The 27,368-nt window shown below is 41.1% G+C and overlaps 1 protein-coding gene and 1 long non-coding RNA gene across 4 annotated transcripts in view; one reads left to right on the top strand and one right to left on the bottom strand.

Annotated features, from left to right (window-relative positions):
* Positions 1–27,368, top strand: part of LOC117512040 (lysosomal amino acid transporter 1 homolog) — a 68,147-nt gene that overhangs the window by 22,122 nt on the left and 18,657 nt on the right. For all 3 annotated transcript variants that reach the window (XM_034171989.1, XM_034171988.1, XM_034171990.1), the window contains one exon: positions 5,480–5,567. In XM_034171989.1, the coding sequence (XP_034027880.1) occupies positions 5,480–5,567 (88 nt within the window). The remainder of the gene's footprint in view (positions 1–5,479; positions 5,568–27,368) is intronic.
* On the bottom strand, positions 1,001–26,023 carry LOC117512041. Its single transcript, XR_004561191.1, has 3 exons — positions 25,804–26,023; positions 7,784–7,786; positions 1,001–1,013 (listed from the first exon to the last, which is right to left on the bottom strand). It is a non-coding gene; the product is annotated as an uncharacterized LOC117512041 (long non-coding RNA).

Raw genomic sequence — 27,368 nt, 5'->3', positions numbered from 1 at the left:
ATGTCCTGTGAGGCTTCATCACGGCGTTGCTTTGCGCCATGTGGCTCCACCGCGATGCGCGGAACTCCTCCGCTTTTCTTTCCATGAAAAAAAACTCCTTTAACAGTGGAATGTGCCGTTCATTTCTAAACTGGACGCTGTCTTGATCTGGTATGTGATCTGACTAGCACAGGAATTGCGGAAGACGTGGACTTCAGCACTTTTTCGGCACATTGAGACAGACGTGCGGCGGAGTTCCGCGCGTCGCGGTGGAGCTGCATGGTGCAAAGCAACGCCGTGATGAAGCCTCACAGGACATGTTGGGGCATGTCCAGCTCATGCTCAATTTCTCGGATAATCACATGACTGAAAAGCAACCAGAAGCCGTCTGAAAGCCACCTGAAAGCCGTCCTGTGAGACCAAAACGGAGGTGGTTTTGTCCCGCGCCATGAACGGCACGGTGGCGCAATCCTCTGCTTTTCTTTCCATGAAAAAAAACTCCTGTAACAGTGGAATGTGCCAAAAAAGTGCTGATGTCCACGTCTCCTGCCTTTTTGTGAAAGTCAGACGATGTCCCAGATCAACAAAGCCTTCATGTTGGAAATGATCTGGTTGTTTCAGCAGGGTGTGAGCCTGTCGATCGGCGCTCGGAGCGTGGCGCGCTCTCAGACGCTGTGGGCCGTCCTTAAAGCGGCAGTAACACTCCTTAATCTGTGTAATCCCCACAAAATCGTCCCTGAAAGCCATATTAATTTTCCGAACGGAGTCCACCTGGAGGTTTCTCAGTTTCTGGAAAAAAAATTGATGCAGCAAAGCTCCAAATCGTTCAGACATTTATTCGCAATAAAAAAACGACGAGAGGGTGGACCACTGCTCACACAAAGCCTGCTCACAGGCGAATGACGCAACCGACAGGCGTGAAAAAACTCACGCATGCGCACGAAGGTTCAAGCTTGGCTGATGCTATCACACGTGATTCAAATCCATATGGTTTTTGAAAAAAAATAAAAAGGTCGGATACTTTTCTAACAGACCTCGTGTGTGTGTGTGTGTGTGTGTGTGTGTGTGTATGTATATATATATATATATATATATATATATATATATATATATATATATATATATATATATATTATATATATATATATATATATATATATATATATATATATATATATATATATATATATATTTCTTTATTTCTTCCGCAGCTTACAAGTCGCCATGATACAACTTTTAACTTTGTGTTATGTCTTCAGAATCGGTCTTTTGCGCGCTCTCCACCTGTGTTGCCGCACAGCTCCTGCTCTTAGCTGCTCCACTGGAGTTATCTTCCGTGGCTTTAAACACACATCCACTTTCACGCAGTCACCCAAATATTAACTTTGTGTTCATCCAATATTGACTGAAATAGCACTCTTTTGTGAGCTGGTGTTCTGCCTAAATGCTCGTTTGAAGCGTGATGATGAGTCACTGCCTCAGTGCGCACACACAGCGGAGCTCATGTGATCTATTAATTCCAGAAGTGATTAGAGGTGTTTTCAGCATCCAAGGGTTGACAGAAAATGATTAATCCGCTACAAAATAATTGTTTTATAGAGTCCAGCACACAGAGCAGGTGGAATTTGTGTGCGCAAAGGAGGAGACCCGCTCCAAAAATAGCCTCTGAGGTCCTGCGTCAGTGCGCACACACAGCAGTGCTCATGTGATCCATTAACAAGATATTAAATCAATATACTTTTACATACAACAGACATCAACATACAGACGTACTTTTACAGCAAGGAATTGTTTTATCAAGCTATAAAAAACATTAAAAATAATTACCTTAAGCTGTTCAAAATACATCCCACATGGAGCAGGAAAGAGAGGAAAAAAAGTGTCCAGATGAAACAGTCCTCTGTGATTCCAGAAGTGATTAGAAGTGTTTTCAACATCCAAGGTTTGGCAGAAAATGATTAATCCACTGCAAAATATAGTCCAGCACACAGAGCAGGTGCAATTGTGTGCGCAAGAGGAGAAGCCGCTCCAAAAATAGCCTCTCAGGTCCTGCGAAGGTGCCAGGCGCACGGATTGCAGACTCGTAAGCACCACGCAAATGCCTCTAAGTAACTCGAACACAAACTGCACCATGCTGTTGTTGCTAAATTTTGAACATCTTGAAATTAGCGCCACGCTCAGAGAGGAGCCTCGTTAACTGAAGATAATGCCTCTAAGAGCCACTCTGAGCCACTATAATGCCACAATAGCTCATGAAACCAAAAAAACAGGGTGCGTGGCTCCTTCTTCGCTCGGTGGGACCGAGGCTTAATAATCAAGTTGATTCTCTCATTTCCTTCTTTTTGTTCTCCAGATAATGTAACCTCCATCCCTCTTAATCTATGTCTGCCGTGATTACCTATTTTGCTTATTTCCTTTATTTCTTTTAGTACTTTTACACTTTCTCCCCTTCTATTCTCAATTACTCATATCTCACTGGGACAAATATTCAATTAAAAAAATTGTGATTTTATATATATATATATATATATACCTTATCATGAACAAAAGTGGATGGATAACAAGTCATGATGCATACTATACCACTAGTGGATTTTTTTTAATAGTTGCACTGAAAGAACTAAACACTACTTAACTAGCTACAGGAAGGTTGGTTATCTTTGCAATGACTATTTATTATGCACAGCTCTATGAGCTTCAGCCTAATATTAGTAGTAAAGCTCGTAGCAACAATGTCCAAAGCTCCAAAACTATGTACAAGTAGACCTGATAAGTCTTAAAATAGTTCATCAACACAAAACTCAGCATGGCTACACACAAGCCACCCAACTTATTATTATTATGTATGAGGGCTGTCAATAAAGTATAGGTCCTTTTTATTTTTTCAAAAACTATATGGATTTCATTCATATGTTTTTACGTCAGACATGCTTGAACCCTCGTGCGCATGCGTGAGTTTTTCCACGCCTGTCGGTGACGTCATTCGCCTGTGAGCACTCCTTGTGGGAGGAGTTGTCCAGCCCCTCGTCGGAATTCCTTTGTCTGAGAAGTTGCTGAGAGACTGGCGCTTTGTTTGATCAAAATTTTTTCTAAACCTGTGAGACACATCGAAGTGGACATGGTTCGAAAAATGAAGCTGGTTTTCAGTGAAAATTTGAACGGCTGATGAGAGATTTTGAGGTGATACTGTCGACTTCCCAAGGTGCGAGACGTCGCGCAGCGGTCCCAGGCGCCGTCGTCAGCCTGTTTCAAGCTGAAAACCTCCACATTTCAGGCTCTATTGATCCAGGACGTCGTGAGAGAACACAGAAGTTTCAGAAGAAGTCGGTTTCAGCATTTTATCCGGATATTCCACTGTTAAAGGAGATTTTTTTAATGAAAGACGTGCGGACGGGTTGATAACCATTTGTAAAATCCAGGCGGCTTTTGATGGCTTTCAGTGGAGTGAGTATATGAGAAATTGTTTAACAGCTGGACATGTTCCAACTTGTACTTAAGGCTTCCAACAGAGGTGTTTTTCCTGTGGCAGAGCGTCACAGCGGCTGCGAGCTGACGCTGCAATCCGGCCGCACATCTTTCATTAAAGAAAATCTCCTTTAACAGTGGAATATCCGGATAAAATGCTGAAACCGACTTCTTCTGAAACTTCTCTGTTCTCTCACGACGTCCTGGATCAATAGAGCCTGAAATGTGGAGGTTTTAGCTTGAAACAGGCTGACGACGGCGCCTGAGTGCTGCGCGACGTCTCGCACCGCGGGAAGTCCTTAAAGCGACAGTATCACCTCAAAATCTCTCATCAGCCGTTAAAAGTTTCACCGAAAACCAGCTTAATTTTTCGAACCGTGTCCACTTCGATGTGTCTCACGGGTTTAGAAAAAAACGTCACATGTCATAGAATGTCACATGTCATAGAATGTCAAAAATGTCACATGTCATAGAATTCAATGGACATTGACCGTGTTTGACCTTTGGAGACCAAGCATTCAGCACTGTCAAAACTATTCCATTTATTAATCCTATTAACCCAATCAATAATTTGTATCACTTTTTACCAAAATTAAAGCAACTCTTTGCTTTTTGACCCCTGTACAAACTGAAATTGACCTTTGTCACCATTCTTGCCATTTTTACCCCAAAATTCCATAACATTCAGTCATAGATAGTCCAAACTGTACCTTTTTGGAATCTTTATAATCAGACAAGTAACGTGATGTAGTTTTCAATTTGATTGGAGCATTTTTAAATTTTGACCCCTGTGGCCAGTCAGTTTTTTTTTTAAAGTGTAGTGTCTAAGGTGTATTTGTGCTGAATTTGATGCTTGTATCACCATTTGAAAGATTGTTTCAGTTATCTGCTGCCCATAAGCCAACAGAGCATGAACCAGCTGCTGTCTGTTAGCTTAAACATGTGTACATAAGGCAACCCGAATTAAAGGAGAAATGCTGCTTTTAACAACCTGGACCTCATTTCTGGCATAAATATGGTCATTTACTCACCAATATGTTTGGTGTGATTAGAAGTCCATAGTTCAAACGACGTGTTCAGTTCAAATCCGAGGAAAACATTTTTTTTTCTTCTGCTAAGGTGGATTAGAACTTTTTTTGGTACACAGCACCAACTACTGGACAGGAGGAACCTAGCAGTCAATGTGACTCACTAATTTCAAAAATTAGGTCTTTCAGCCAGATGTGCGGTGCCGTGACATGTCAATCATCTGTATCCAATCAGATTTCAGGGGAGTCCAGTGAAACCCCGGCATCCGCTCTAGCTCCACCCATGCCAGGAAATGTGCTACATTTGACATTTCCTGTTTCATTGTGACTGAAAATTTGGCACGTCCTGTTTCAGTGTGATCTTGCCAGTGAGTTCTCGTGAGATTTAATGGGATTTCGTCTGTCAATCCAGAAGTGTTGATCCAGGAAGTGTTTGACATTTCCTGTTTCACTGTGGGTTAAAAAATTTGGCACTTCCTGTTTGGGCCACAGTGTACCATGAGCGAGCATTGCGTTGCTTCTCGCATATTATCTTTGCCTATATGCTGGAATAAGGGATAGCACTCTTCAAAGTATTGTTAATTACTTTCTATTTCAATCGTACTCACAGGTGAAATGTTCGTCCACAGCCTTGAACTGGTAATTTGCACAGTTTATAGTTGCACATGATGGTTATTTTTTGACAAAATCACAAATAAAGTTGTATGCACCTGGTTAAAGATTGGTAGAAAAGAGTGTTCAGGAGCAGTACATGGGATTTTTAATATGGTGACCGATTTGCTTTAAGAATATTGGCCAATGAGCGATCCAGGGTTATATACAGATTAGTGGTTAGAATTGGCCAAGGGCTGCCCACATTTCATTGGATGTCTGTTTTCATGAAGTGAGGAGGGACCGGTGGTCTGCCAGAGTGGGTGATAATCAGGACCTAGGGCAGGTCCATACTGTGGTAGATGTGGCACCCGTGTGTGGTCTCTGATCTGACTGTCTTTCTGTCCATTGTCTAGGTATATACAGCAATATATTATGTCTTTGCTGATTTGGTGATGCTGACGATGTACTGTTACTACAAAGTGCGGCACAGAAACGCTGAAGGTGAGTGTCGGTTTCTTTTTTTGCACCATCCCCCCAAACCTCACACTATGAAAGTGAGAAGGTTCCTAAACCAAGATTATATGTGTACTATTAAATGCTGTTTGTAATGTTTTTATGTGAGTGTCGATGTGCTGTTCATATCATGACATAAATGCTGTAGGCTGGAATTGTTCCACAATATTTTAAAACTGATGAGGGAAAATCTACACATGAAAGGTTGAATCTAGGATCATTGAAATTTCAGCTTCTTTTGAGATTGCTTTTTTTTTTCTTCCAGGAAATGCTGAAAATATATCATTAAATACAAAATTAATTTAGCTCCTAGGGATGTCCTCCCCAAGACCCCCTGCAATTTTTCCTCAGATTTTCCAATTTTCATTTCACAGCCCTACGTTTGTGCATGTAGAAGCTGTCTTGCTTGACATAGATGGCCCATGTCAGATGTCTTGTCTTCTGTGGGTCAGACCCACTGAGGCATTGTGTTCTCTGTGAGGTAACACTTCAGTTTTGGGGAGAGACATGGACATTCCTAGTGTGTGTGGAGGGGGTGTGTGAAGAGAGCAGAAGCTCGTTTCTGTTTAATGAAACGGGCACAGAAATACCAAAATCAGTTTGAGGTGTTGTTAGCTGCAAATTTGGTGCTCTAGGGGGAAAGAAACGAGCCCATAGTGTGCATTAACCCGTGGTGCCATGGACAAATGTTGAAACGATAACCACTGACGAGTGATGCTTTTACAAAGTACAATTCACAGATAGTGTGTGTGTGTGTGTGTGTGTGTGTGAGAGGTTCTTTTAACCTAAAAATCAAGTCGTCATTGGGGGTCACCAGGATTGTGCAAAATTCAGAATTTTATAATTGTAATTCTGTGTGTTTTTGCTACCTCATTTCAAGAATTGAATAAAAACTTAAGTCATCCTCAAATTCTGAATTTTGCACAACCCTGCTTAAACCCCCTGGGGTCCGAGGGCATTTTTGGGGCATTTACTCCTCTGGCATAAATGTTTTATTATTGGTGTTAAAAGCTCACCCTGCATCCCACAATCAAGTAGTACGTCTCTTTGTTTTTTTCCTCAGGACAACCTGTACTTTCAGAATATATATGCTATAGTGATGTTTTATAAGTGTAATAAAGGTTTACAATCAGAAATAAGAAAGGAAAAAATAAAGCGGAAATAATGTTCACATACATTTATTCAAAACACACAGCAAACTATAATAAGCAATTATTTTGACACTTTATAAAGGTAGTTTGGGATCTTTTACAAAATAAATGTTCTAACAATAAACACAAATGTACATTTTGAACAATATATACAAAATGGTCTATGCATTTTGTTGTTCTTCATGTCACATCTCAAAGCAATTTCTGTGTGCTATTACACAAAGGGCCACATCACAAACTTGGCACTTCCATGCAGTTGATTGTTCTTTTTGGAGTGTGTTCCTGCACTGAAAACAACCTCTCCTCACACTTTGAGGCCCCCCTCCCCCTCCTTCCATTCATATGCGTCAATGGTGCTTTACACGTCAATTGTTGGAGCGAGAGAGGCTTATCCGACAACATTCACGGACCAAGTAGTAAAGCCCCTTTCACACCGGGTCCACTTCGTGTTGCGTCATGACGACACCACATGGAAGCAACCCAGTGCTGAGACGATGTAGCTCAATGCCACAACAGCGCGAGGGACGCAAAGGATAAAGCAAATTGGAAGCCAAAAATTAAACATGTTTAACTTTTTTTGCGTCCTGTGCTCGATGCAGAAATTAAGTGATTTCAGCGCAAGTCAAAGCAACTTGACGGCACTGAGCGTGACTGGAAGCCACACCCTCACAATACAACATTACACGACACCAATTTATGATTCCTGCTGTGTTCCATTGTTCTGAAGTATAAATCGCGCAGGATTCTTTTTATACCGTGTACACAATGCAACACGCTCAAAAAGAGCACAGGAAAAAAAAATGCTTTGCAGGATGACTGCAGCTGAAACTCCTTGCTCTTAAATTCTCTCACAACTGTGTTTAAATAAAGTCCATAAAAGTCCTGCTCACAGACTGATTGATTGCCAGAGACAGGACATGTCCACATCCAGTAAAAAGTCTGGACATCTCCAGTCCACTCATGGACGATTCGTTCGCGCGAGCACGTGAACAATTCAATGAAAAAAAATATATATTGTCTGGCTGCGGGTGGCTCCTCACTCTCCACTCAAACTCTCTCATCACTGTGTTAAATAAAGGACAAAAAAGGACATAAGTCCTGCTCACAGGCAGATTGCCAGAGACAGGACATGTCCACATCCAGTATAACTCCAGACATCTCCACATTTACTCACGGACAGTTCGTTCGCACGCACTCAGCTCGCGGTCAAAGGAAAAAGATAAACTATAGCAGAACGCAGAGCGTAGACCTGCAGCCCAGCACAAGAACAAATATAAACTGGAACAGAAATCAGAGTGCACAGTCTGGTTGCAGCCAAACTGTGCACTCTGATTTCTCTGTGCAGAGATCCTGCAGGCTGCATCCTCACCACCTCACTGCCCCCTGCTGCTCGCACCTGACGCAGTCGTCATGACGGCACAGGAAGCAACTCGAAAGGGGCTTAAAGCCTCTCTTTGGCGCACCACGCGAGATTGTATGAGGCCTGCTTACTCTGATCACTTCCATTCATATGCGTAAATGGCGTTTTACGCGTAGGAGCAAGAGAGGCCTATTCAAACACATTCACGGGCCAAGTAGTAAAGGATCTCTTCTACTGACACTCTTTGGTGCACCATGTGAGATTGCTCTGCCCTACGAGTACATATTGGAAAACCATGTGACGGTGAACCAATTCGTGATTGGACACTCACATTGCGCACGTCATCACACAGCTTCTATGAGGACTACAAGCATGGCACAGGGCTTGTTCAAAAATCTGCGGAGTGTACTTTTCTGTCAAAAAAAAGTAAGTTTCTATCTAATATCATTAAAAAGTTGTGTATCATTAAATAAAATGTATTCCGCCGTCGTATACGACAGGGACGATTCCAAAGGGTTTTAACACGCATGCCAAGTTTGCTGACAGTCAGGCAATTGCAGAAGTTGTTGTGAAGGTTTTCTTTTTTTGTTGTTTTGACAAAGTACACTCCAGTGACCTTGACCTTTTGACACCAAGATCAGTGTGCTTCTGAGGTTACTACACATACATAATGTGTATATACAAAGTTTTGTGGCAACCAGGCAATTAGCACTGAAGTAGGCTCACAAATGAAATGTCACATGACTGACTACTGTGGTGTGTTTTTTTTTTTTTCTCTCAATATATTTTGATTTATATAGCGCCAAATCACAACAGAGTTGCCTCAAGGCGCATCACACAAGTCAGGTCTAACCTTACTAACCCCCAGAGCAGCAGTAGAAAGGAAAAACTCCTGAGGAAGAAACCTCAAGCAAATCAAAATCAAATCAATTTCATTTATATAGCGCCAAATCACAAACAGTTGCCCCAAGGCACTTCATATTGCAAGGCAAAGCCATACAATAATTACAGAAAAACCCCAACTGTCAAAATGACCCCCTGTGAGCAAGCACTTGGCGACAGTGGGAAGGAAAAACTCCCTTTTAACAGGAAGAAACCTCCAGCAGAACCAGGCTCAGGGAGGGGCAGTCTTCTGCTGGGACTGGTTGGGGCTGAGGGAGAGAACCAGGAAAAAGACATGCTGTGGAGGGGAGCAGAGATCAATCACTAATGATTAAATGCAGAGTGGTGCATACAGAGCAAAAAGAGAAAGAAACACTCAGTGCATCATGGGAACCCCCCAGCAGTCTAAGTCTTTAGCAGCATAACTAAGGGATGGTTCAGGGTCACCTGATCCAGCCCTAACTATAAGCTTTAGCAAAAAGGAAAATTTTAAGCCTAATCTTAAAAGTAGAGAGGGTGTCTGTCTCCCTGATCCGAATTGGGAGCTGGTTCCAGAGGAGAGGAGCCTGAAAGCTGAAGGCTCTGCCTCTCATTCTACTCTTACAAACCCTAGGAACTACAAGTAAGCCTGCAGTCTGAGAGCGAAGCGCTCTATTGGGGTGATATGGTACTATGAGGTCCCTAAGATAAGATGGGACCTGATTATTCAAAACCTTATAAGTAAGAAGAAGAATTTTAAATTCTATTCTAGAATTAACAGGAAGCCAATGAAGAGAGGCCAATATGGGTGAGATATGCTCTCTCCTTCTAGTCCCCGTTAGTACTCTAGCTGCAGCATTTTGAATTAACTGAAGGCTTTTCAGGGAACTTTTAGGACAACCTGATAATAATGAATTACAATAGTCCAGCCTAGAGGAAATAAATGCATGAATTAGTTTTTCAGCATCACTCTGAGACAAGACCTTTCTAATTTTAGAGATATTGCGCAAATGCAAAAAAGCAGTCCTACATATTTGTTTAATATGCGCATTGAATGACATATCCTGATCAAAAATGACTCCAAGATTTCTCACAGTATTACTAGAGGTCAGGGTAATGCCATCCAGAGTAAGAATCTGGTTAGACACCATGTTTCTAAGATTTGTGGGGCCAAGTACAATAACTTCAGTTTTATCTGAGTTTAAAAGCAGGAAATTAGAGGTCATCCATGTCTTTATGTCTGTAAGATAATCCTGCAGTTTAGCTAATTGGTGTGTGTCCTCTGGCTTCATGGATAGATAAAGCTGAGTATCATCTGCGTAACAATGAAAATTTAAGCAATGCTGTCTAATAATACTGCCTAAGGGAAGCATGTATAAAGTGAATAAAATTGGTCCTAGCACAGAACCTTGTGGAACTCCATAATTAACCTTAGTCTGTGAAGAAGATTCCCCATTTACATGAACAAATTGTAATCTATTAGATAAATATGATTCAAACCACCGCAGCGCAGTGCCTTTAATACCTATGGCATGCTCTAATCTCTGTGATAAAATTTTATGGTCAACAGTATCAAAAGCAGCACTGAGGTCTAACAGAACAAGCACAGAGATGAGTCCACTGTCTAAGGCCATAAGAAGATCATTTGTAACCTTCACTAATGCTGTTTCTGTACTATGATGAATTCTAAACCCTGACTGAAACTCTTCAAATAGACCATTCCTCTGCAGATGATCAGTTAGCTGTTTTACAACTACCCTTTCAAGAATTTTTGAGAGAAAAGGAAGGTTTGAGATTGGCCTATAATTAGCTAAGATAGCTGGGTCAAGTGATGGCTTTTTAAGTAATGATTTAATTACTGCCACCTTAAAAGCCTGTGGTACATAGCCAACTAATAAAGACAGATTGATCATATTTAAGATCGAAGCATTAATTAATGGTAGGGCTTCCTTGAGCAGCCTGGTAGGAATGGGGTCTAATAGACATGTTGATGGTTTGGAGGAAGTAACTAATGAAAATAACTCAGACAGAACAATCGGAGAGAGAGTCTAACCAAATACCGGCATCACTGAAAGGAGCCAAAGAGAACGATATGTCTTTGGGATGGTTATGAGTAATTTTTTCTCTAATAGTTAAAATTTTATTAGCAAAGAAAGTCATGAAGTCATTACTAGTTAAAGTTAACGGAATACTCGGCTCAATAGAGCTCTGACTCTGTCAGCCTGGCTACAGTGCTGAAAAGAAACCTGGGGTTCTTATTTTCTTCAATTAGTGATGAGTAGAAAGATGTCCTAGCTTTACGGAGGGCTTTTTTATAGAGTAACAGACTCTTTTTCCAGGCTAAATGAAGATCTTCTAAATTAGTGAGACGCCTTTTCCTCTCCAACTTACGGGTTATCTGCTTTAAGCTGCGAGTTTGTGAGTTATACCACGGAGTCAGGCACTTCTGATTTAAGGCTGTCTTTTTCAGAGGAGCTACAGCATCCAAAGTTGTCCTCAATGAGGATATAAAACTACTGACGAGATAATCTATCTCACTCATAGAGTTTAGGTAGCTACTCTGCCCTGTGTTGGTATATGGTATTGGAGAACATAAAGAAGGAATCATATCCTTAAACCTAGTTACAGCGCTTTCTGAAAGACTTCTAGTGTAATGAAACTTATTCCCCACTGCTGGGTAGTCCATCAGAGTAAATGTAAATGTTAAGAAATGATCAGACAGAAGGGTGTTTTCAGGGAATACTGTTAAGTCTTCAATTTCCATACCATAAGTCAGAACAAGATCTAAGATATGATTAAAGTGGTGGGTGGACTCATTTACATTTTGAGCAAAGCCAATTGAGTCTAACAATAGATTAAATGCAGTGTTGAGGCTGTCATTCTCAGCATCTGTGTGGATGTTAAAATCGCCCACTATAATTTTCTTATCTGAGCTAAGCACTAAGTCAGACAAAAGGTCCGAAAATTCACAGAGAAACTCACAGTAACAACCAGGAGGACGATAGATAACAACAAATAAAACTGGTTTTTGGGACTTCCAATTTGGATGGACAAGACTAAGAGACAAGCTTTCAAATGAATTAAAGCTCTGTCTGGGTTTTGATTAATTAATAAGCTAGAGTGGAAGATTGCTGCTAATCCTCCGCCTCGGCCCGTGCTACGAGCATTCTGGCAGTTAGTGTGACTCGGGGGTGTTGACTCATTTAAACTAACATATTCATCCTGCTGTAACCAGGTTTCTGTAAGGCAGAATAAATCAATATGTTGATCAATTATTATATCATTTACTAACAGGGACTTAGAAGAGAGAGATCTAATGTTTAATAGACCACATTTAACTGTTTTAGTCTGTGGTGCAGTTGAAGGTGCTATATTTTTTCTTTTTGAATTTTTATGCTTAAATAGATTTTTACTGGTTGTTGGTGGTCTGGGAGCAGGCACCGTCTCTACGGGGATGGGATAATGAGGGGATGGCAGGGGGAGAGAAGCTGCAGAGAGGTGTGTAAGACTACTGCTCTGCTTCCTGGTCCCAACCCTGGATAGTCACGGTTTGGAGGATTTAAGAAAATTGGCCAGATTTCTAGAAATGAGAGCTGCTCCATCCAAAGTGGGATGGATGCCGTCTCTCCTAACGAGACCAGGTTTTCCCCAGAAGCTTTGCCACCTCATTTTTTGGACACCACTCAGACAGCCAGCAATTCAAGGAGAACATGCGGCTAAATATGTCAGTCCCGGTCCGATTGGGGAGGGGCCCAGAGAAAACTACATTGTTTTTGCAAAGTTACACACCGATTCAATATTAATTTTAGTGACCTCCGATTGGCGTAACCGGGTGTCATTACTGCCGACGTGAATTACAATTTTACCAAATTTACGCTTAGCCTCAGCCAGCAGTTTCAAATTTCCTTCAATGTCGCCTGCTCTGGCCCCCGGAAGACAATTGACTATGGTTGCTGGTGTCGCTAACTTCACATTTCTCAAAACAGTCGCCAATAACCAGAGTTTGATCCTCAGCGGGTGTGTCGCCGAGTGGGGAAAAACGGTTAGAGATGTGAACGGGTTGGCGGTGTACACGGGGCTTCTGTTTAGGACTACGCTTCCTCCTCACAGTCACCCAGTCGGCCTGCTTTCCCGGCTGCTCGGGATCTGCCGGGAGGGAACTAACTAACTAACTAAGCTACCTTGGTCCGCACCGACTACAGGGGCCTGGCTAGCTGTAGGATTTTTCCAAGGTGCGGAGCCGAGTTTCCAATTCGCCCAGCCTGGCCTCCAAAGCTACGAATAAGCTACACTTATTACAAGTACCATTACTGCTAAAGGAGGCCGAGGAATAACTAAACATTTCACACCCAGAGCAGAAAAGTGCGGGAGAGACAGGAGAAGCCGCCATGCTAAACCGGCTAAGAGCTAGTAGCTGCGCTAAGCTAGCGGGTTCCTAAAAACACGCAAAGTGAATAATGTGTAAATAATTTAGAGGTGATTCAGCAGAGGGAGTGCTTTAGTTAAGGCACTTGAAGATTACACTGTGAAACAAATCGTTATGTAGTTAACTAGATCAATCTAACTGCGCAGATTAAACAACTAACAGATACAGCAAAACACCGCTGTGCTCCGGAACAGGAAGTGATACAATACCGCAGTGAGAGCCAACCACCAGTAGAGGTTATCATGATCAGATCAGACTCAAAGGGGTGACCCTCTGCTTGGGCCATGCTACAGACATAAATTACAGAACAATTCACAAAACAAATGTATAGGAAATGTTGGTGCACAAGACAGGAGGGTCTCCAGCACAAATACCACACCCATCTCTGGAGCTGCACTTTAAACAGACAAAAAAAGAGAATTGGGCATCAGAATGACAAGAAATACAGTATAATTTGTCAGCATTAACCAAGAAAAACAGGAAATACTAATGGCCCACTCACACGGCACTTAACGGAGGGCAACGAAGCCCTGACGAAACAAGAAATTTGGACTTTTGTTGGCATCATTTAACCTTTGCGCAGCTTCGTTCTTGCAGCTGGCGCTTAGTCAGGATTTTTAAACTGTTGAAAAATTTGAACGAATGCCACTGAAAATCTCAATTCGTCTGTTTCGTTTTGCTGTCGTTCTTGACGTTTTTTAATCATTTGTTTAGTTTTTGTAACGTTATTGTTTAATTTGACTTTGTTCAAGCAGCTGAATGTTTTCACACAGTGCAGAAGCCGGCCCAGTTTGTGAGCGCTGAGGCTGCTGCTGCGTTTATGTACCGTCAGAAATTACAGGGCAAACTCAGCCTGTTTGCTTGGATTTTTTTTATCTGTGTGGGGAGTCAATCAATCAATCAACTTTTTTCTTATATAGCGCCAAATCACAACAAACAGTTGCCCCAAGGCGCTCCATATTGTAAGGCAAGGCCATACAATAATTATGAAAAACCCCAACGGTCAAAACGACCCCCTATGAGCAAGCACTTGGCCACAGTGGGAAGGAAAAACTCCCTTTTAACAGGAAGAAACCTCCAGCAGAACCAGGCTCAGGGAGGGGCAGTCTTCTGCTGAGACTGGTTGGGGCTGAGGGAAAGAACCAGAAAAAAGACATGCCGAGAAGGGGGGCAGAGATCGATCACTAATGATTAAATGCAGAGTGATGCATACGGAGCAAAAAGAGAAAGAAACAGTGCATCATGGGAACCCCCCCACAGTCTACGTCTAAAGCAACATAACCAAGGGATGGTCCAGGGTCACCCGATCCAGCCCTAACTATAAGCCTTAGCGAAAAGGAAAGTTTTAAGCCTAATCTTAAAAGTAGAGAGGGTATCTGTCTCCCTGATCTGAATTGGGAGCTGGTTCCACAGGAGAGGAGCCTGAAAGCTGAAGGCTCTGCCTCCCATTCTACTCTTACAAACCCTAGGAACTACAAGTAAGCCCGCAGTCTGAGAGCAAAGCGCTCTAATGGGGTAATATGGTACTACGAGGTCCCTAAGATAAGATGGGATCTGATTATTCAAAACCTTATAAGTAAGAAGAAGAATTTTAAATTCTATTCTAGAATTAACAGGAAGCCAATGAAGAGAGGCCAACACGGGTGAGATATGCTCTCTCCTGCTAGTCCCCGTCAGTACTCTAGCTGCAGCATTCTGAACCAACTGAAGGCTTTTTAGGGAACTTTTAGGACAACCTGATAATAATGAATTACAATAGTCCAGCCTAGAGGAAATAAATGCATGAATTAGTTTTTCAGCATCACTCTGAGACAAGACCTTTCTGATTTTAGAGATATTGCGTAAATGCAAAAAGGCAGTCCTACATATTTGTTTAATATGCGCTTTGAATGACATATCCTGATCAAAAATGACTCCAAGATTTCTCACAGTATTACTAGAGATCAGGGAAATGCCATCCAGAGTAACGATCTGGTTAGACACCATGCTTCTAAGATTTGTGGGGCCAAGTACAATAACTTCAGTTTTATCTGAGTTTAAAAGCAGGAAATTAGAGGTCATCCATGTCTTTATGTCTGTAAGACAATCCTGCAGTTTAGCTAATTGGTGTGTATCCTCTGGCTTCATGGATAAATAAAGCTGGGTATCATCTGCGTAACAATGAAAATTTAAGCAATGCCGTCTAATAATACTGCCTAAGGGAAGCATGTATAAAGTGAATAAAATTGGTCCTAGCACAGAACCTTGTGGAACTCCATAATTAACTTTAGTCTGTGAAGAAGATTCCCCATTTACATGAACAAACTGTAATCTATTAGACAAATATGATTCAAACCACCGCAGCGCAGTGCCTTTAATACCTATGACATGCTCTAATCTCTGTAATAAAATTTTATGGTCAACAGTATCAAAAGCAGCACTGAGGTCCAACAGAACAAGCACAGAGATAAGTCCACTGTCCAAAGCCATAAGAAGATCATTTGTAACCTTCACTAATGCTGTTTCTGTACTATGATGAATTCTAAAACCTGACTGAAACTCTTCAAATAGACCATTCCTCTGCAGGTGATCAGTTAGCTGTTTTACAACTACCCTTTCAAGAATCTTTGAGAGAAAAGGAAGGTTGGAGATTGGCCTATAATTAGCTAAGATAGCTGGGTCAAGTGATGGCTTTTTAAGTAATGGTTTAATTACTGCCACCTTAAAGGCCTGTGGTACATAACCAACTAACAAAGATAGATTGATCATATTTAAGATTGAAGCATTAAATAATGGTAGGACTTCCTTGAGCAGCCTGGCAGGAATGGGGTCTAATAAACATGTTGATGGTTTAGATGAAGTAACTAATGAAAATAACTCAGAACAATCGGAGAGAAAGAGTCTAACCAAATACCGGCATCACTGAAAGCAGCCAAAGATAACGATACATCTTTGGGATGGTTATGAGTAATTTTTTCTCTAATAGTCAAAATTTTGTTAGCAAAGAAAGTCATGAAGTCATTACTAGTTAAAGTTAATGGAATACTCAGCTCAATAGAGCTCTGACTTAAACCTAGTTACAGCGCTTTCTGAAAGACTTCTAGTGTAATGAAACTTATTCCCCACTGCTGGGTAGTCCATCAGAGTAAATGTAAATGTTATTAAGAAATGATCAGACAGAAGGGAGTTTTCAGGGAATACTGTTAAGTCTTCTATTTCCATACCATAAGTCAGAACAAGATCTAAGATATGATTAAAGTGGTGGGTGGACTCATTTACTTTTTGAGCAAAGCCGATAGAGTCTAATAATAGATTAAATGCAGTGTTGAGGCTGTCATTCTCAGCAACAGTGTGGATGTTAAAATCACCCACTATAAATATCTTATCTGAGCTAAGCACTAAGTCAGACAAAAGGTCTGAAAATTCACAAAGAAACTCACAGTAACGGCCAGGTGGACGATAGATAATAACAAATAAAACTGGTTTTTGGGACTTCCAATTTGGATGGACAAGACTAAGAGACAAGCTTTCAAATGAATTAAAGCTCTGTCTAGATTTTTGATTAATTAATAAGATGGAATGGAAGATTGCTGCTAATCCTCCTCCCCGGCCCGTGCTACGAGCATTCTGACAGTTAGTGTGACTCGGGGGTGTTGACTCATTTAAACTAACATATTCATCCTGCTGTAACCAGGTTTCTGTTAGGCAGAATAAATCAATACGTTGATCAATTATTATATCATTTACCAACAGGGACTTAGAAGAGAGAGACCTAATGTTTAATAGACCACATTTAACTGTTTTAGTCTGTGGTGCAATTGAAGGTGCTATATTATTCAGGTTCAATGGGCTCAGGCACCTTATATCGGGAAGAATTAATCTTTTGTGTGGATACAACTAATAATTTTGCCACAAGCAACTGCTGAATTTGAAACAACAAAAAAGTTGTGTAATTTCCGAAGGTACTTGATCGCACCGGTAGCGAGAGCAGCAGCTCCTGCGTGCGCTTATTATCTTTTATTAAATATAACAATGAGTGTAGGAATGACAATCCAGCCTTTCTGTTCATGTGGCAACAGGTAGATAATTCAAAAGATTATATAAAGAGCTGTTCTGGAAGGCAGAATTCACATTGTGGATCAGCTGCAACTGGTGGAATAACCGCACGTGAGTCAATGTGCATTCACACGCACTGATCAACTTGGTGATGGTCTTGTGGTTAAGGTGTTGGGCTTGAGTCCAGAAGATCATGGGTTCAAATCCCTGCCTGACTAGTAAATCACTGAGGGCCCTTGGACAAGGCCTTTAATCCCCTATTGCTCCCGGTGTGTAGTGAGCACCTTGTATGGCAGCACCCTGACATCGGGGTGAATGTGAGGCATAATTGTAAAGCGCTTTGAGCGTCTGCAGATGGAAAAGCGCTATATAAATGCAGTCCATTTACCATTTACCTCAGGGGAAATAATTGTTTCTGCTTGTATTTTTCGACTGGTGAGACAGGAAGTTTAAGTAGCAAATATCACCTGTTTCCAAGCTTTCTGACCTTCCTTGATTAAAGTGCATGAATGGCTGTCCACAGGTCACATTTTCTATGTAACGACTTCAAAACACACATTCCTAGAGATCAAAAAATGCAAATGCTGAATGAATAGTGGGAGGTTGTTGTTATGTGTGTTTTTAAAAAGGGGACCAGAGTGTGTGTGTACCAGTGAGGCTGAGTAGAATGATACCCCTGTAATTGGCAAAGTCTTCTCCAGGGTGCTGGAAAGGAGGGTTTGGCCAAAAGTCAAACCTCAGATTGAAGAGAAGCAATGCGGGTTCCGTCCTGGCCATGAAACAGCAGACCAGCTCTTCACTGTCAGAAGGATCCTGTAGGGGGCCTGGGAGTATGCCCATCCTGTCTACGTGTGTTTGATAGACTTGGAGAAGATGTTTGATCGGATACTGTGGGAGGTGCTGCGGGAGAATGGAATGAGGGGGTCCCTTCTCGGGGCCATCCAATCGCTGTACTCAAAAAAACAAGATCTGTGTTCAGGTTCTTGGGAGTAAATTGATTCAGTTCAATTTATTTAATTTATATCGCTCCAAATTACAAAAAAGTTGCCTCAAGGTGCTTCACACAAGTAAAGTCTAACCTTACCAACCCCTACAGCAAGCACACAGGCGACAGTGCTAAATAAAAACTCCCTCTGATGATTTGAGGATGAAACCTCAAGCAGACCGGACTCAAAGGGGTGACCCTCTGCTTGGGCCATGTTACCAACACAATTGACAATACAAATATGCAGGAAATTTTGGGAGTCCATGCTGGTGTCCATGATGGGAGGCTTGCAGAAGAAGACACCCACTCCCACTTCTGGATGGAACCGCATCTCAAACAGAAAGGAAAAAAAAACCGAGGCAGCAGAAAGGCAACAAATACAGTATAATTTGTCAGCATCAAGCAACAAGAAAAACAGAAGAAACACTAAGGTGGTCACTAGCCCTAAGCTTCACTAAAAGACCCAGACTTTAGATGAAGTTGAGTCGGTGACCCTCTCTGTTTACTAATAAAGTTAATTTAAAAGGGTAGGAAGCATAATACCATACTATGCCAGTATACTAGCCATACGAAAGGGAAACTGTATCTTAAGTCTGGACTTAAGATACAGTTCAATCTGTTTAATCTGTTTTATTGATGCAGGGAGATCATTCCGCAAAATGGGTGCATGATAAGAGAAAGCTCTGTGACCCGCAGACTTTTTATTTACCCTAGGCACACAAAGTAGTCCTGCACCCTGAGAACAAAGAGCCCGGGCCAGTACATAGGGTTTAATTAGGTCATCTAAGTAGGGAGGTGCGAGTCTGTGAATAAGTTTATAGGTTAATAGCAGAACCTTTAAATCTGATCTCACAGGGACAAGAATCCAGTGAAGTGATGCCAAAATGGGTGTAATGTGGTCAAACTTTCTGCTTCCTGTCAAAAGTCTGGCAGCAGCATTTTAAACCAATTGGAGACCCTTAATGCTGGACTGCAGTAAACCAGAAAATGTAACATTGCAGTAGTCCAATCTAGAAGAAACAAATGCATGAATCAGGGTCTCAGGATCAGCTATAGACAGGATGGGATGAACCTTCCCTATATTTCGGAGGTGGAAGAAAGCCGCCCTCGTAATATCGCTAATGTGGATGCCAAAGGACAATGTAGGATCAGAAATTACCCCAAGGTTCCTCACTTTGTCAGTGTGATGTATTACACGAGCTTACGCTAAGCGTTAGCTGGTCAAATTGATGCCAGATGTCTCACTGGACTAAGAACCTTCTTTTCAGTCCTGTCAGAGTTTAAAAGTAGAAAGTTGCTGAACTTCCAGGTTTTCACTGATGCAAAGCAATCTTCTAAGGATTTTTTGTGTATGAGATGACCTGCAGTTATCGGCATGTATAACTGAGTGTCATCAGTGTAGCAATGAAAGGTAATCCCAAAACACAGCAATATGTGCCCAAATGGTGCTATATAAAGGGAGAAAAGCAGGGGGCCTAAGACAGACCCCTGTGCAGCCCCAAATTTCATGTCACTAAGGTTAGAGGTAGTGTACAAAACACAGTGACTGGTCAGGTATGATGTCAACCATGCAAGGGCACTCCCATTAATCTGAAAATGATTCTCCAGCCTATTGAGTAGAATATGGTGATCCATGGTATCAAACGCAGCACTAAGATCTAACAGAACCATAGTGGTGTCTGAATCCATTGCAAGCAGAAGATCATTCACCACTTTAGTGAGAGCCGTCTCTGTGGAATGATATTTGTAAAAACAGACTGCAGTGGCTCAAAAAGATTAGTCTCAGTAAGGTGGTCCACGAGCTGCTGTGAAACCACCTTTTCCAGAATTTTAGAGCAAAATGATAGATTTGACATCGGCCTATAGTTTTTCAATATACTGGGATCAGGATTAGACTTGTTTCCAGTGGGGGTTGGCCTTCGCCAGGGCTGCACCTTGTCACCAGTCCTGTTTGTGATATTCATGGACAGGATATCGAGGTATAGTCGGGTGTAGGAGGGATTCCAGTTTGGTGGGATCGAGGTCACTGCTTTTGTGCTCAGATGATGTGTTCTTGTTGGGGTCATCAACCTGTGACCTCCAGCGCTCACTAGGTCAGTTCACAGCATTAGTGTAAAGCAAATGGGATGAGGATCAGCACTTCTACATCTGAGGCCATGGATCTCAGCAGGAAACTGATGGATTGCCAACTCCGGGTAGGGAGTCAGGTACTACCCCAAGTGAAGGAGTTCAAGTCATTGGAGACAATTGCAGACAGTATATTGTGAGATTGGCCAGAGAAAAATCTTTTTTTGTTTTCTCTCTCCGTTTTTATATCACAGAGATTCTCCTGACTTAAGTAGAATTTATGACTGACATAGATAATAGAATTAATCTGCTCCCCTCTCAACACACACACACACACTCTCAATGGCCCAGGATTACATCTGTATTCCAAAAAACAAAAAAATGCAAATGTGCAAATTGTACCTCACACACCACCTTTAATGAAGGTGATCAGTTTTTGAAAATACACTTTGTAATGCAGCAATAAATCCCACTGTATGTTCATACTGCATCAGTTTTGCAAAGTTCATAGACTGTACAGTTACTCTTGAAATAAACCTTGAAGCAGCAAACTCTGTCAGAACGCATTGGGCTTTCCGTTTGAAATTCTGCCAGCAGAGGGTGGGCAGATGCATGAGTGCGGCCAATATTTTGTTCATCAGAATGCTTACCCCTCTGTATATTTCGAAATGTCTTAATTCTATCACAAGTAAATAAATAAATAAATCACAAATAATTCCCTTATTAGTGCCAGACTGTTCCACATCTGTTCCAGTTTGTGGGAAACTCTTGTCCTGCAAACTCTCAAATTGATATCACGGTCATGCAAGCACTGCTGGCGCACACTGACGTCATGGGTAAGGTGCAGAAGCAACAAGAAACTCACAGGGAAAATAAGTATTTGATACACTGTTGATTTTGCAACTTTTCCCACCCACAAAGAATGGATAGATCTGTAATTTGTATCATAGGTACACTGCAACTGTTTTTTTTTTTTTTTATTAATTTGCATTTTATTGCATGAAATAAGTATTTAATCACCTACCAATGAGCAAAAATTCTGGCTCTCACAGACCTGTTAGTTTTTCTTTAAGAAGCCCTCCTATTCTGCACTCTTTACCTGTATCAATTCCACCTCTTTGAACTCGTTACCTCTATAAAAGACCAGTGATGCCGGTAACACGTTACTCTAATCTAACCGCTTTTTTCAGCAACGCATAATCTAACACATTAATCTTTCCAAATCAGTAATCAGATTAAAATTACTTCTGAGTCACTGTGTGTTGTTATTGTTTTGTATTGTGGATCAGTTGCAGGTGTCCCAATGAGATGCGGCGAGAGGTCTGAACTGCCCACCTCGTTCTCTTTCAGTGAGCTGCTGCACAGAGCTCCATCCACTGTGCAGTTCAGCTCAGAGTTGAATAACAGTTGTCTCTCAAAGCGTGGTGACACTCAGAGCTATGGTTTTATCAAGTCATTTTTATGCGTTTTATTTCCTTTAAATCTCTGTGCCGCTCTTTGTGTGTCCTTGTTAAAAACGGCTGATCCATGACACGCAAATACTAACGCTTTTTTCCCACCCAAATGCACCCAAGTCTCTTTCTGAGGACGACATGACCTAAAAAAAAAAGCAGATAAAACCTTTTTACCTGTCAGTCTGGTCACGTTATCTGCATAAATAAACATTATCCATTCTTTATGCTCAAACAGTAAGCCAGGGGCGAATTCATGTGAGAAGGGGGTGTGGGCGACGGCGAGGGGGGACGCGACTCAGTACAACACCCTTAGATTAAAGGTCCACTTTTGAAGACATTTTTTCATACTGTTACTAATACCGGTGGTGGGCACAGCTAACCAAAAAGTTAGCTTTCGATAACAGCTAATCAGCAATCTGAAAAGTTATCTTTTATAAAGCTAAACTGATAAACCACCCAAAAACTTATCAGAAGGTAAAGCTAACCAATAACTTTCACTATTGTCTGCAGTACACTCAGCTACTAACAAGCCGATTTTGAGTTTTAACACCACGATCACAAACCCAAACAATGAGTCAGCACTTCTGTCTTTATGCACCCTGCCCACTGCTGGAAGCTCCTGTTTGCTACATATTTTGCAGCAATGAAGCAGTTGAGAGGCGATAAGCTCAACTCTACCGCAGCAAAAGGAGCCTGACCGCCAGTAGATGGCAGTAGAGACCGTGAAAACTTGCCAAAACAAATATTCCAAATAAATAATCTGTGTCTGCTATGTTTAAGATGAGTGGAATTTAATAAACGCAAACAGAATTTCAGACATCTTATATATATTACTCTGGGACAAAGACGACAGTGTTGTAAAGGACAATAAGCAGAACTTTAAAGAGCAAGCAGGAAGCGATTGCAGCTCAGTGTTTCCAATTCAAAATAATGGAGAAGCAGCCTGAGCTGCTACTGGCAGAGTATTGTTTTTCCTGTGCCGCGCTGCAGGTGTGCGCTCTGATGTGTGTTCTAGTTTATCTTTCTTGTTGTGCAGCATTATAGGTGTGCACTCTGATTTCTCTTTTAGTTTATCTTTCTTCTTCTGACCGCGGAGCTGCAGCCGGTGATCATGCATGCGCAATCCGTCCATGAGTGGACGTGGAGATGTCTTCTGTAAGGAGTTATACTGCATGTGGACCTGATCTTTTGCTTGGGATCAGTCTGTGAGCAGGAGTAAATGGACTTTATGTAACACAATCAACTTGAGGAGATGATGGTGCTGAGGAGCTGCAGCCAGGCTGTAATGAGCATTTTTTTTCTTTTAATTGTTCACATGTGCTCTTTGAGCGTTATAGTCTTACTGCATTGTGTTTACGGTATAAAAGTTTGACAACAATCCTGCGTGATTTATAGCTCGACAACAGTGGCACACATCAGGAATCATAAATTGGCGTTAGATAAATTGTATGGGTGGGGCATCCAGTTATGTTAAGTACCGTAACGTTGCCTCAACTTGAATGAAAACTACTTCCTTTCTGCATCCAGTGCTCTACGCTGAAAATACGTGAAAAAATTAAACGGTTAATTTTTTTGCATCAGTTTCATGTTGCCCTTTGCATCCCTCAGCGTATTGTAGTGTTAGGCTGCATAAAGTCAGCGTCATCATGATGCAACTCTATATTAGCCCACTTTGAAAGGGGTTTAAGAAGTGGCTCCATAAGCATTTCACGTCCTGGAGTGGCCGAGACAGTCTCCAGACTTGAACTCAGTAGAAAATCTTTGGATGGAGCTGAAACTCTGTGTTGCCCAACGAGAACCCCGAAACCTGAAAGGTATGGAGGAGTGGACCAAAATCCCTGCTGCAATGTGTGCAAACTTGGTCAAGAACTACAGGAAACGTCTGACCTCTATAATTGCAAACAAAGGTTTCTGTACCAAATATTAAGTTCTCTTTTTCCATTGTATCAAATACTTATTTCGTGCAGTAAAATGCAAATTAATTATTTAAAAAGTATGCAATGTGATTTTCTGTTTTTGTTTTTTTTTTTTTTATGTTTTAGATTCGGTCTCTCACAGTTGAAGTGTAGCTATGATTAAAAAATTAGCTACAGACCTCTCCATTCTTTGTAGGTGGGAAAACTTTGACAAAATCCACAGTGGATCAAATAATTATTTTCGTGGGAGGGGGTACAGTGGGGTAAAAAAGTATTTAGTGTAATGTAAATGACAAACCTTTTACTATTTATAAAGGAGCGATTATCTTCTCTGGACTCAAGAGTCGCGCTGATTGAACTCCTGCATAAAGAGTTCCAAGAACAGTCAACATCAAATCGAATCTCTCACTAAGGAAAATGCATCACTACAAAACACCGTCACCTCGCTCACAAACCAACTCTCCACTGTTTCAACCCAGCTCGCCACTCACGGCCGAAAATAAAACTATGAATGAAACTGTCCTGGATCTACAAGCACGCAGTATGAGGGACAACTTGATTTTCACGGGCATTCAGGACCCACACATCGACGACCCCGAAAAACTGGTAAAAGACTTCATGATTAAAGAACTCAAACTCCCACTAGATACTGTCAACATCACTTTCCACCGTGTGCACCGTTAAGGACGCAAGCTCCCCAACTACACCTGACCCCGGCCCATTATCGTGAAGTTTGAACATTTCAAACAAAAAGAATTAGTCCAAAGGCAAGGCAGACAGCTGAAAGGGACCCATTACGGACTTAATGACCAATACCCGCAAGAGATCATTCGCAGACGCAAGCAGTTATTTCCCATACGCAAGGACATGATGAAGCAAGGTAAAAAAGCAGTCATCACAGTTGACAAATTGTACATTGACGGACAACTGTTTAGAGACAAAAACATTACACCCTGGCTTTACTAACATTACATTACCACCTGTTTTCTTTCGTACTCTTTCTACCCAGAAGCTAAATCTATTTGCACCGCGCTTATCACACTGTATATACCATGCACGTATCTCATTGTTCGCTTATGTTGTTTCTCTTGTTTTATTTGTTCATGTTATTGTTTTTGTTGTTGTATATCTGTGGATGTCTCCATTTTTTTTCTCCCTTTTCAACATTTATTGCGCTCCAAACCACACGTGCACATACATCACAGTCTCACTCTTACACACACGCTTGCAGACCTATTCACACACACATAGCATTCCAGATTACCATAAAAATAAATTATGCATCTTAAATTTGTAACATGGAACATTCGGGGGGTTGGCTCTCCGGCAAAGAAAATTAAAGTTCTAAATTAAATATTCCAAGGCTGTTACACAAATTTGTACTCCTCTAATTTGAACCCAAGTCAAGATGACATAAATCAATTTCTCAACAACATTCATTTACCAAAGCTTAACATAGAACAAACAAATGCATTAGAATTATCAATTTCAGAAAAAGAACTTTACTCCGCTCTTAATGCCCAGCAATAAAGCACCAGGACCTGATGGCTTCCCTGCTGAGTTCTACAAACACTTTTGGTCAATCTTATCTCCATTATTTATGAGAACAATAGACAAAATAAAACAAAATCTCAAATTCCCAACACACATGAACACAGCTCTTATATCACTTCTCCCCAAACCCAATATAGACCCCACCCTGGCATCAAATTATCGCCCAATTTCACTCATCAATGTAGATGTCAAAATCATCAGTAAAGCTCTAGCCCTCAGAATTGAAAAAGTCATACCATATATTATTCACCCTGACCAAACAGGATTTATCAAAGGAAGACAATCATCCAGCAATACCCGCAGATTATACAACCTAATGCATTAGTTATCAGTACAACAAAAATACACACTCTATTTATTTATTTATTTATTTATTTATTTATTTATTTATTTATTTATTTATGTGAATAGGGACAATGCACATTAATGAACATCAGTATAAAAACAAATGTAAATATGCCGGATTATAGCTACAAAGCTAGTTTTCATCCGTAGTCCCTAGGCAGGCAAATACATAAGAAAGAAAATATAATATACAAAATAAACAACACAAGGGAATGTTAAAAGTCTAGTGGTCACATGACTGGTTTGTTTTCAGCCATAGTTTGAGTTGAGCTCTAAACCTGATCAATGTAGGGCTCTCACAGAGAGAGTGTTCTGTCCAAAAGTTGTTCTCCTGTGGGGGACCTCAGAGACATCCAGGACCAATGATTTTACACTGTCAATTTGTACACATTGTTTTCTTGAGGATAAATATGATTTAAGCCACTGAATTGCCTCTGGCGAAAAATTGAAGTCTAGATGTAGTTAGCCTAGATGCTGAAAAGGCATTTGACAGGGTTAACTGGAATTTTTTACTCACTACGCTGCAAAGGTTTGGCTTTGGGGACTCATTTATGAATTGGATCAAGATTTTCTACACATCACCATCAGTCACAGTCACTACTAATGGACTAACATCACAACGTTTCACATTGCACAGGGGGACTAGGCAGGGATGTCCACTCTCTCCATCATTATTTAACATCTTTATTGAGCCCCTGGCAGCAGCATTCCGTCAGAACCCACTCAAAGATATTGAAATAACCCAAAGTTATAAAATATCATTATATGCAGATGATATTTTACTTTTCATTCAAAATCCACAAATCTCTCTACAAGAAGTAATTACAACAATTCAGTCATTTTCCCAAACCTCTGATTATGCAATAAACTAGAATAAATCATCCATTCTCCCACTTAACAGTTATCAGGATGTGGTAATCCAGCAGTCACCCATTCCCTTATGCCCAGATCACATCACTTATCTAGGAGTGAAGATATCCTCCAGGCTGTTAGAGCTGAGCGCTCTCAACTTTACACCATTACTGACAATAGAAGATGACTTACTCCGCTGGCATAACTTACCACTTACCTTAATTGGCAGAATAACAGTCGTAAAAATGAATATATTACCTAAATTAATCTATTTATTTTCAATGATTCCAATCCATCCCAAACCCACCTGGTTCAAAAAATTAGATTCAATCATTTCCCATTTCTATTGGAAAAACAAACCACCAAGAATAAAACTAACTACTCTGCAAAAAAAATAAATTTCAAGGAGGTCTAGAAGCACCAAACTTTCAGTTATACTCCCTGGCAAACCAGCTACAATACATATATAAATGGACACACCCTACCCAATCTGATATCATCTGGCTAGACTTGGAACAAACTCTGTGCAAAGACATAAACATATCAGACATTCCTTTTATTACAAAGTCCATTAAACACCATACATGTTTCAATGCGGTCACAATAGCCTCCACCCTGACAGCCTGGTGGAAATTCCACCAAATCACTAATTCCACTCTTGCCCCATCTAACTTCACTCCACTGTGGAATAACCCGGACTTTGTAAATAATAAAAAATCACTTACCCTTTTCAGCCCACGTGTTAAAGTTATCACTCACATTAACCATATCTTCAATTCCAAT

Source organism: Thalassophryne amazonica, chromosome 6, assembly GCF_902500255.1.
Source record: "Thalassophryne amazonica chromosome 6, fThaAma1.1, whole genome shotgun sequence".
In the NCBI taxonomy this organism is placed as follows: Eukaryota; Metazoa; Chordata; class Actinopteri; order Batrachoidiformes; family Batrachoididae; genus Thalassophryne; species Thalassophryne amazonica.
The sequence above is the reverse complement of the archived record's forward strand: the minus strand, read 5'-3'. Positions and strand labels throughout refer to the sequence as shown.